Below are 12133 nucleotides of genomic sequence, written 5' to 3' on the forward strand. Positions count from 1 at the left end.
GCTCATAGTTTGTTTTGAATGAGGACAAGCAACTCTCACGCTGCCTCAGACAGGCAACAACAAGCAGCGGCGCACTATGGCAAGCTCTGCCCTCCTCTTCCCCCCCCCCCCCCCACCCCCTCTGGGGAGTGATTTGTGAGCCCAGGGCCCCCTCCTCCTCCTCCTCATCTACTGTGCAAGGAGGAGTTTCCTTCTTTCTCTTTTAGCCAAGTTGTGTCTTGCGCCACCCCCCCCCCAACCTCCGCCCGCCCCACCAACAAAACTGAACAACCCCCCCCCCCCCACACCACCCTGCCTCTCGACTCTCCTCTCTCATCTCTTCTTCTCTGTCTTCCCCGCACAGCCCCCATATTTCACTGCTCTGAGTCTTTTTGCGTGGGACCTCTTCCACCCGCACCACCGCCACCTGGCCGGGTGCTCAAAGACGATCGAGACGTCCACGTTGCCACGCGCAGCCAAAAGCGCGAACAAGAAACGCAGCGTTTGGACTTGTTTGAGCAACTCGGGTCACACTCGAGGAAGTTGAACCACTTGAGTCATTGTTGACAAATGTGTATTAGTCAGCGCGCGGTGTATTATTATCATCATCATCATCATCATCATCATCACACGGGCGTTAGAAATGGAAGGTTGATTGATATGTTACCGGGCCAAACCGATAAAAGTCTTTTCAAGAGAATGACGTGAAAAGACAAGTGCAAAAGGTCATCCTAAGGACTATAAAATCCCCCCCCCCCGCGTCCTGAAATTAATGCCGATAAAACAACTTCACGACACCGACGCCGTATTGTACGGCTGGCCTGTTGCCACGGTTTTAGCCGCGACCACGCTAGCAACGGCGAGAGCTATTCGGATGACTTTTCAAAGGACGTTTATCTGATGCCAATGACCGCACGCTTTTGCCGCGGACGGCCCGACGCGGACGCCGTTCCCAACGATCACTCAAATGTGCCGTTTGAGTGGTTGTGACGTCGCTTCAGCCAACAAGCGGCGCGCTAACGAGCTTGTATGTTGCAGGTGTTAGCTTGGCATGCTAATGACAACCCCCTCAACGGCAACATTCATTCATTCATTCATCTTCCGAGCCGCTTGATCCTCACTAGGGTCGCGGGGGGTGCTGGAGCCTATCCCAGCTGTCTTCGGGCAGTAGGCGGGGGACACCCTGAATCGGTTGCCAGCCAATCGCAGGGCACACAGAAACGGACAACCATTCACACCCACACTCACACCTAGGGACAATTTAGAGCGTTCAAGGAAACCGGAGCACCCGGAGAAAACCCACGCAGGCCCGGGGAGAACATGCAAACTCCACACAGGGAGGCCGGAGCTGGAATCGAACCCGGTACCTCTGCACTGTGAAGCCCACGTGCTAACCACTAGACTACCGGGCCGCCCTCCACCAGAAGTAAAGCGAGCTTATTGTTTTGAGTGTTATCTAGTTTGGATAGGGACAATTTAGAGCGTTCAATCAGCCTGCCATGCACATTTTTGGAATGTGGGAGGAAACCGGAGCACCCGGAGAAAACCCACGCAGGCCCGGGGAGAACATGCAAACTCCACACAGGGAGGCCAGAGCTGGAATCGAACCCGGTACCTCTGCACTGTGAAGCCCACGTGCTAACCACTGGACTACCGGGCCACCTTCAATGGCAACAATCGAAATAAATACACTTTGTGACACCGTCATTTTTATTTTTTTTCCTGTCTCGGCACACCCACCTGGTGTGCTCTCTTCAAAACAGGAAAAGTGCAAGTAAAGGAGTGGCCGAGACAAAGAGGGCAACTTTCAACCATCATGTTTTGTCGTGTTATGGGAGCATGAAAAACTTGGACAAACGTGACCAGATGGTAAAAAAAATGGATCCCAGCAAATCAGGGTATTATACTCGGGTATGGAGAACTTGTTTGGGCTGATTTTGGGAGGGGCATATTGTACACGTGATGTTCGGCGCGTGGGTGAGTGTCTGGAGCCCCCCAGGGACAACACTCTCTCTTGCCTTTGTCCTCCAGTTCCTTTGTTTTGTCTCATGTTGATAACACGCACACCTGCGACTGTGTGTTTTGTTCACTAAAAAAAAAAAAAAAAAAACGGATATCAACAAAACGGAATCGGCGAGACCAATTGTGAGGCGAATGCTTTCTCCTCACATGCAGAATTTGAGTCCATATTTCTGAGCCTCTCTTGCATCTGATTTTATACAGACGTGTTTAAAAAAATTGCAAGCATGTGTGTAGGGGGTTGGGGGGGGGCGTGGTACTTCCAGGAACCCTGCGGTGAGTCAGGTTGTAAAAAAATAACAGACAGTCATGACACCTTCGCTTTGTGTAAACTGTAAAGTACCGGTACGGCCTATCTTCTCTTCTTTCCATTCATGAAGGCGGAATCTCCCGTATATCATTTTCAGAGAATACGATCATTTCATAATATTGTATAAGTGATTATAAACAATTGATGGAAACTTAATACACATCAAACACGGACGAAAGCCTCTTCAAATCGTCGGAAGCCGCTTCATCAATGATCGGTGGAGGGCTGCGGATGCCCCCGCCCTTCTTTGCACAAACGTGACGCACAGATGTCACATTTCCTTCACATATTTTTAGACTTGATGTTGGATTAACGGCACTCAGACTCCTTTTCCACAAAAAAAAATAAAATGATAATAATAAGAAGAAGAGGCGGCCCGGTAGTCCAGTGGTTAGCACGTGGGCTTCACAGTGCAGAGGTACCGGGTTCGATTCCAGCTCCGGCCTCCCTGTGTGGAGTTTGCATGTTCTCCCCGGGCCTGCGTGGGTTTTCTCCGGGTGCTCCGGCCTCCCTGTGTGGAGTTTGCATGTTCTCCCCGGGCCTGCGTGGCTTTTCTCCGGGTGCTCCGGTTTCCTCCCACATTCCAAAAACATGCGTGGCAGGCTGATTGAACACTCTAAAATTGTCCCTAGGTGTGAGTGTGAGTGCGAATGGTTGTTCGTCTCTGTGTGCCCTGCGATTGGCTGGCGACCGATTCAGGGTGTCCCCCGCCTACTGCCCAAAGACAGCTGGGATAGGCTCCAGCACCCCCCACGACCCTAGTGAGGATCAAGCGGCTCGGAAGATGAATGAATAAAAGGATGAACAATAATGCGCTGTTAGGATCTGCTCTGCAATTTAGCATAGCATCGAACTAGAACTAGCACAAGCCCTGTGGAAAGGGGCCGTCAAAAGATTTGAACCCTGAACATCAGAACTTATGAGAGATACACGCTCGGCACTAATAATTTCATCCATCTCTTCCTGTGGCAAGGAGAGCCGCAGAACTCTCTCTTCCTTGTTCCGCTCCCAAACGTTGCGGCTAACGAGTGCAACGAGGTTGCAAGTTCCGCTTCTTCTCCGGGGCATCTACTGTACATGGCACCAACGTGCTCTGTATACTGCGCCTCCTTCATTTAATCGCAACCTCATCCTCCCTCTTCTCCCTTCCGCCGGTTGCGTTCGCGTTCCTCCTCCTCCGGCCCGTGTTGCCCGACAGAACAGACTGTACGAACATCCTTGCGTTATCCGAAACGTGCTATGTGTCAACAACAAATTGTTTGGCCACTCCTCATTCCTCTTGCTTGACAGACTCAGGAGAAGAAAAAAAAATTGCTCAAAATCTACCGAAGTCACAGTCCAGAGCTGATTCTCAGTTTCCTGAGTTTAATGACTCATGTCAACTTCCTGATACCGCGTGCTTGGCACATGACTGTCAGAAGAGAATTGCGATGAGGAAATACTCCAAATCCGTAACGAGCCACTGGAACTGTCCATTTTCCTTTGCTACGGGTGTGATGGACCACGCGGGGGGGGGGGGTTTAACCTCGGACCGGAATTGGACCGAGGAGAGTCTATATGTCTATATGTGAGTGACTGGTGACCAAATTCGGCTGCGCTAAGCCACCAAAAAACGTTTTTACCAGAACAGCAATATAAAGTGCCCGTAGGACACAAATTCAATTCAGCAACGAATTTAATTCAAATCTAGACAGTAGAAACCTCAATTTACCAACGGCCTCCGCATTTAACTTGACAAGCAATTTAAAACACATGTCAATACAAAGTAACATCCTACAAAAGGGCGAGAGACTTGCTGTCCTTTGGTTTCTGACTCATAACGTTTCGGATATGTCTAATTCCTGGGAGTGGATCAGCACTGTTTTGACAGATGCTAGATTACAGATGACATCGTCTGTGTAAAAAAAAAAAAAAAAAAACACACACAGACTGTCTGAGGAAGATATTTACACCACATACAGCAAGTACACGGAATACTGCGGAGTTCAACACAGATCATGCCGTAGAGGAAATTATCTTTGTGGGGCTTTCCTCTACAACGGCAGAAAGTAATCTCGCAGCTTGATCGGATATCGGGCGAACATCCTGTGCTTACACAAACACATAACGTCAAATATAAATATAAGTAGGCGCACGCTCTACATGGCTGCTGTCCAAGCAGGAAATTGACATGCGCAAAGCACCTTTATAAGGAACTGCAAGATCTTCACTTGCGGATCATGATTGAATATTGGCCAGGGCGATCACAGTTTGTCGCAGTGAAACGGGCAGCTGGCGACAACCGGTGTTTGGTGTTTGTGTGTGAAAACAACTCCTTCCTATCCCCCAGCAACCGTGCCACAACCCAAATTAATTCAAGACGATGATAATAATGATTTCAATGGACCAGTTTTGTCAATGATTCAGAGGGTAACGATACATACGCCTTCGGTGATGCCTCGATGATGAAGTCAATAATTCGATGTCAATCCATATTTTGCGTTGCGCTTTCACAACAGACTTCTTTGTCTGGCGCAGTCTCGAAAACCGCTTGTACGCATGCAAAAATACGACATGATATTCCCGGAATGTGGACGCTATCGATAGGACACGTTCCGTATATGAGGAAAAATGTGCAAGTGATGATTCACAAGCAAGCGACTCAGCCGCCAAAGAGCTTCTCGCTTCGGGTTCTCCTTCCACTTTCCGCGAATACGTCTTGCCGTCTCCCCTCTAATTGGGAGCACGTGTGCGATAATAACGTCGTTTTAAATACATACGCACGCGTCACTCTCGGACGACTCGTATATCTTAAGGTGAAATGAAAAAGCCTCGAGGAGAGAGTCTAAATATAGACGTGTGTGTGTGTGTTTTGAATTGGGAAGGTGCTCTCGCCGGAATGCTCTTATCGGGGTTAAATGTTGCCTTGACATTTTCTCAGGATGCTTGGTTTGTGTGTGTGAGCGTGTGTGTGTGTGTGTACTTCGGGAACATAAATCTGTTCACATTGTGGGGACGGGCATCCCTAAAGCGAGTGTCTGAAATGTGTGTCATCGGGCCTTTGAGAAAAGAGTTGTTGAGATGCGCGTGTGTGTGAGTGTGTGTGTGTGTGAGTGTGTGTGTGTGTGTTGCTGCTGCATAAATCTGGCCTGTGTGTTTAATGACAGGAATGGCAGGCTGATAATGCCATGGTAGTTGGCGACTAAGCAACTTGAAGCCGAGGCTGTTTCACCTCAGCAACGGCCCTTAAAGTGTCCGCCGTGCCACCGGCCAAGAATTTGAAAGAAGGGGATGGGGGGGGGAAAGGCTTTTTGGTAGGCAAGCAGTGAAAAGCTCATGGGAGAAGTCATCATCGCATGAAAGAGACGAACAAATGAAAAATCCGAATTGTACATGTTCTGTACTATTTGTTTTGTTTTGGTTTCAATGGCCGTCACGGGAAAGTCCCGTTGCAGTGAAATGTAGGCTGGAGACAAGGTGTTGTCATTTTAACCCGCACGATATCATATCTTTTATTCATTCATTCATTCATTCATTCATCTTCCGAGCCGCTTGATCCTCACTAGGTTCGCAGGGGGTGCTGGAGCCCATCCCAGCTGTCACCGGGCAGCAGGCGGGGGACACCCTGAATCGGTTGCCAGCCAATCGCAGGGCACACAGAGACGAACAACCATCCACGCTCACACTCACACCTAGGGACAATTTCGAGTGTTCAATCTGTTTTTGGAATGTGGGAGGAAACCGGAGCACCCGGAGAAAAGCCACGCAGGCCCGGGGAGAACATGCAAACTCCACACAGGGAGGCCGGAGCTGGAATCGAACCCGGTACCTCTGCACTGTGAAGCCCACGTGCTAACCACTGGACTACCGGACCGCCATATCTTTTATTTGAAACCAAAATGTTTGATGCACCATGGGAAGAAGTTTGAAGAAGAACGGCCTAATTGCAGGCACTGAGAAAAAAAAAGTCCTACATAAGTGTTTCACTAATCCGTCTCATCTATTGATTTTTGAGGAAATGACGGGAAATCGCTTTACTACATTTTTAATCAGGGGTCGCCGATGTACGTATTGGACTTTTTTTTTTTCCAAAGGACTTTTTCAGTGGTTACACAAGCCCTTGGTGAAGCCAGCCGGTGAGTGCGCCCTCATGACCCCCCCCCCCACCCCCCAGGCAGATGCGTGTCTTTACACGACTATCATGCTATACGTTTCTGTCGAGCTCGCTGCATTTTCCGCGCATGTTAGAAGAAAGGCAGAGATGGATGCTAGGGGGAACTTTTTGGAGACAGATAAGAGAAGATAATGTTTGCGTGTGTGTGTGTGTGTGTGTTTGTATGACTATTCTTGTGAGGACCACTGTGATTATAAGACCAACGTAGTGAGGACATTTTTGACAAGTGAGGACATTTAGGCCGGTCCTCACAAGTTTTTCATTCTAAAGTGTGTGCGTGTGTGCGTGTGCGTGCGTGTGTGTGTGTGTGTGTATTTGCGGAGTACCTTTCTGCCTTTCCCCCTCCTGGAGGAGGCGTAAGGAGGTGAGGAGGTGCAAACGATGGAGGCGATTGTAAACGCCAATGTCCAAGAGGTCGCATTCTGTGAGGTGGAGCAGGTCCTGGAAGAGACATACAGAAGCACAAAGCGCATGCGAGTCCTTCAAAAAAGAAAAAAAATGTTTGCGTTGCCGTGTTGAGTCGCTATCACGGCGGCGGAAGGTTTTCTTGAATTGATCTAGCATGGATGTTTTTTGGGGGGGGAATATAAGAGGAAAGCGGCGTGTCTCGCGGCTGCTAGCATGGGGGGGAAACATAGTCAGATTGGAGATTTGAACCCAGAACTCTTGCATGCGAAGCGCACGCTACGCCACGCCGTCGCCATTTGCAACTTTAGAAAGCTCACGTTCCCTTTGTATCATCTTTTCAGCTAGGAAAGGATTCGCTCGTTTTATTTATTTATCGAAAGCTACCTTCTCCAGAACGACACATGACACTCCATCCCGGAATAATCAAATGCGTTTTGAAGCGTGCGCCGCACACACACAAAATGTTTTGGTGGAAGATAAGAAAGTTCCACGTCTGTCTAGACAGGTTGTTGGCTCCAGCCCGAGAATGTAAAGCAGCGAGACCAGCCGGTGACCGCCTGTCTCCCCAAAGTTGTGCCATCCCCCCCCCCGCTCTGGCCCTGATCTTGTCATTAGCGCATTGCTTAGCACACGCCGCCACCGGGTTGTTAGCAAAAAAATGAATGAATGAATGAATTGACAACACTGCGGCATCACGGACGGGACCTTCACAAGTCAAACCGGCGCACGGCTCAAGGACTCGTTGTTTTGTTGTTACTTCACGACGAGCGCGTTATCTTTGTAAAATACGCATGCGCGTAGCTTGGGCTTGTCGGATCCGCCTCTCTCTCGTCTCATCGCCGTTTGTATCTAAATCCAAAGTGACGTGTTTTCTTTATCTTTTCATCCAGAGCTCAACCACCGTGTGAACTTTCAATCCTTCCCAGCAGAGTTGATTTAACGGCTGATTAATTCTCGATTTTTTTGGGGACGGGTTTGTTTTCCGTGTGAATGCATGAATTTTGAGCCATCACGCGCCTCAATAGTCACAACAATCTTCATGTGTTCACTTCACTGATTGGAACGTTTGCTTTTTACGACCGAAACGTTTCCCGAGGTTTCCCCACTTTTTTTCCAGTTTAATCGCCACACGAAGCTCGAGTTGTAAATTCGGACTCGGAAAGCATCTACCAATCGAAAATGGAAGAGCTTTGACGATCCTTGTCCGAATGTTGACTTAAATGTCTGGCCGGTGTCGGTGGTGCCTACAAGCTCAGTCATGCGGGACTTAATCCCGGACGCTTGAGAAGCAATGAGCTGGACACTGTTGATATAATAACCCGAAAGGGCTCAGTGGCGCTGTATGATTCCACGATAGCTGAAGGACGAGGTTGTAAATTCCATCCATTGTCGACTCCTGAAAATGGCGGCTGAGTGGCAGGTGTCCTTCAAAAACCATCAAATTGTTGATTTTACACTCACCTTAATATGAGGAATTTTTTTTAACTCACTGCTGGTAATTTCCTTTCTCTTAATTAAGAGTAGAAATTCATCACATCTTTCTCCACCTAATTAATTGAGAGTTAACTTACTTAACCTTTCGCGATTAACTCGGAGTGCTGTCATTTTTTTTTTTGGTTTTCCAACAATCCAAATTAGCTGAAAAAAAAAAAAGCTGAAGTGAAATCACGTGATTTGTTTTCACCAAAACCAAAAGTGGATCGCTGCCCAAGAAATGAGCAGCAACACGTCTAACGATGCCACGATGACGTTTGAAAGTAGGCGCCATCGCTGCATCGAGAGTTCTCCCAACACGCGGACACGCATCGGAAGATGTCGGGAAGTAGGCCGCGACGCAAAAAAAAAAGGCGGATGGTCCGGAAAAAAAAAATTAAAAAGTCTCGTGAATTCTTTTCCTGAGATGAGCAACATAACAGACCGCAGATGGAATCACCCGTCCAACGACTCACTTCTTGCAGGATGAAACATGACCTGACATTCAAAATAATTCCAAGTATTTTCTTTGGCCCCCCCCCCCCAAAGAAAATACGTGTTTACAAGGTGACGTCAACTCTCCCCATGTCGGAACAGAAACGGAATCGGGCAGCGGCCACATTGCGATTCCTTTTTTGCATGCTTGCGCGTCGCCGCCATGTTGTCGTGAAACGCGGGTGTGCATCATCCCACTTGAGTTTGGGGTGAAACAACCCGAACAGTTTCCGGAGAAAATAAATAAATAAATAAAACAAAGCGTCAAAAATAAACCACGAGACTCATTGTCAATGATTTTCACGGTCGAGCATGAATTTGGACGCTTGATCGTTTACGGGCGTAGTACCTCGACGCCATCGTATTCTCGTTCCAGCGCTGCGCAGTATTGCGGCAGTCCCAGCTGACTCAGCCATCGGGAGATGGACTGGTGCCTCATGGTCCGCAAAGAGATGGAACCTGAAGGAATAGAAGCCCACCCATAAGATCATTCATTCATTCATTCATCTTCTGAGCCACTTGATGCTCACTAGGGTCGCGGGGGGTGCTGGAGCCTATCCCAGCTGTCTCCGGGCAGTAGGCGGGGGACACCCTGAATCGGTTGCCAGCCAATCGCAGGGCACACAGAAACGAACAACCATTCGCACTCACACTCACACCTAGGGACAATTTAGAGTGTTCAATCAGCCTGCCACGCATATTTTTGGAATGTGGGAGGAAACCGGAGCACCCGGAGAAAACCCACGCAGGCCCGGGGAGAACATGCAAACTCCACACAGGGAGGCCGGAGCTGGAATCGAACCCGGTACCTCTGCACTGTGAAGCCGACGTGCTAACCACTGGACTACCGGGCCGCCCCCCATAAGATCAGTTTGGAAATAAAAAGAAAAATATCATCGAATCAGTTCACGCTTGGAAGTTTTATGATGATTAAAAAAAATAAAATAAAATGTCACCGGAAAGAGTTGGTGACCACAGTCCGTCCTTTCAAGGGCTATTCGGGCATGCGGCGACACATCCTCGCTAAGGACAGGACACGGAGCGCATTAATCCGTAAGAGCGGCAATGACTGAGTATGCGCGGTGCCCCCCCCCCCCGCCACTCCCCCCCGCACTCACGCAATTATATGAAGTGCTCTTACAAGGGAAGTCAATGACAGATAGCGAAGCGTGTGCCACCACTCCGCACGACTCCTCGCTCAAGCACATCAAGCCAACGTGCGAGGGGGTGTCATTGTGGATGGAGGCCCACGGGGGAGTCCTTTATGCACTTTCGGCACTCCGTTCCCATTACCCGCATTACCCGATTCTTTTCCACTGGCAGATTCTGACAGAGACTGCGGCACAAGGAATCTGAAGGAGGAGATTCTCGACTGAATTCCTTAAAGCACTTGAAGAGAACTCTTAAGATGTGTAGCGAGCCGGTCGGGTACCAGTCAAGAGGTGAGGAGCAGCATTTTGGAGCAACTGGAGACTGATAATGGAGGACTGCCGACTCCAAAGTCAAGGGCTTTACTTGCCATCTTTCAGCCAGATGAAACTTTTCACATCCCAGCTGCCAGGACCGTCTGCCGCGCAGATGTATTTTATTGCATTGTGTTGAGGTTTTGCCCAAGCAGTTTCCAAAGGGGACAAAAATATGACTGGGGGGGGGGGGCGACTTCCAACATAAGGGAAATGAAACACGGGACAAAAATGAAGCAGCTGCGTTTGCGTGGCTTCCGGATTCACAAAGTTCAAGCGCTTTCTCCTCAGGTTTGACTTCCCTTCAACACTATAGAGAGGCTGCATGCATGGGATGAGCCCTTGAGCAAGGCACCCGGCAATCCCGCAACTGGCTGCTTGAAATGTGGCAATTGCTCTTTTCAGGATGAGCGCAGAAGGCAATTTCATGACATGACCAAATAACCCGTGGGGCTTCCTTCTCCTTGGTTGCACCGCAAATCGTGGTCATTGGCAGGGGGGGGGGGGGGGGCAACACTCTCCGAACCGCGAGCGCAAAATGCTTTCCCAAGAGGCTGCTTCTTCTTTCCGTCGAGTCCACTTCAACTTTTCTCCTTGGGCTGCGACCTCGGCCCGTTTCCCATGACCGCATCTCTCTCTCTCGGGTGTTGTGGCAATATCCAATTTCTCATTGAAGAGCGACGCTATAAATAGCCGCGCGCGGATCCTGCCTGCTGAGTGAGCCAAACAAGCCGGGCTATTGAACAACATCCCATAATGGATTGGACTTTGGAGGGCAAAACAAACTTGAGCACAGCCAAGACTGCCATCGAGGCCAAACTGCTTCACTCACTCAGTCTAAATGCCTTTATTGGCTGCCGTCTATCGAGCGAGGGCGTCTGTTTGGCCAATCGCGTTAGACCAGGCATGTCCAAAGTCCGGCCCGCGGGCCAAATCCGGCCCGCGGTCAAATTTCATCCGGCCCTCGGCCCCTGTCATAAAATCAGTGCCGTCTGGCCCGCGGGTTGGGCGCAATGGAACACGTGTTGCATTGACTGAGGTCTCGTAGACTGGTGAGTGATGTTTCATAGAGTACTGCTTCCCTCTAGTGGCTAAATGAGTAATAGCATTCACTAAATGAGTAATAGCATTTAGACACTAGAGGGCATCACTCACGAGTTAACAAGACATCACTCCGTGTTTATATTGACTGATATCTCATATTTCAAATTCCTGTTTCAAATGAACCAAAAGAAATTCTTAAGATTGTTGAAATTAAAATAAAAATGGAAATGTGAAACAGACTGGCTTACTAAAATTTGTTGAACAATATTTTTGTTCAATGTAAAGAATGTCAGCCAAGGTCAGCCCCCCGACATTTTACCACGTAAAATCTGGCCCCCTTGGCAAAAAGTTTGGACACCCCTGCGTCTGCGACTGAAACAATCCAAGCAATTGAACGAAGCTGCAAAATAAAATCGGCGCTAAGCATTATTTAAAGGGAGGCGCTTCATTTCATTTCAGGTACAAACGAGAGGCCTGAACTTCAGTTCCCCCCCCCCCCCCCCAAAAAAATAGAAAGATAATAAAAAAAATGACACCTACCTTGCAAATTGCTGAGCTCCAGTCAGTGAAGAATGCGGCGGAGTGCCGCATGCAATGCAGCCTGCAAGTGCACTTGCTGCTCGCAGCTCTCACAATGGTGAGCCTGCACCACTTGCTGCCATGTCATCCACTTTAACTGTCTACAAAGCCATCAAACACACTTGGGGGTGGCGGAGAGAGAGAGAGAGAGAGAGAGATTGTACAATTGATGTGTCCATGGCGATATGACTCAAAGTGATTAGTTATTAC

The 12133-nt window shown here is 48.9% G+C and overlaps 1 protein-coding gene across 1 annotated transcript in view; it reads right to left on the bottom strand.

Moving 5' to 3' along the window:
- LOC127606041 (breast cancer anti-estrogen resistance protein 3 homolog) overlaps positions 1-9320 on the bottom strand; it is a 38615-nt gene extending 29295 nt beyond the window's left edge. The window contains 3 exon segments of the mRNA XM_052074038.1: positions 6788-6902; positions 9187-9287; positions 9290-9320. Coding sequence (XP_051929998.1) covers positions 6788-6902; positions 9187-9287; positions 9290-9320 — 247 coding nt within the window.
- Positions 9321-12133: the final 2813 nt, after the last annotated feature.

This window comes from Hippocampus zosterae, chromosome 8, assembly GCF_025434085.1.
Source record: "Hippocampus zosterae strain Florida chromosome 8, ASM2543408v3, whole genome shotgun sequence".
NCBI classification, from domain to species: Eukaryota; Metazoa; Chordata; class Actinopteri; order Syngnathiformes; family Syngnathidae; genus Hippocampus; species Hippocampus zosterae.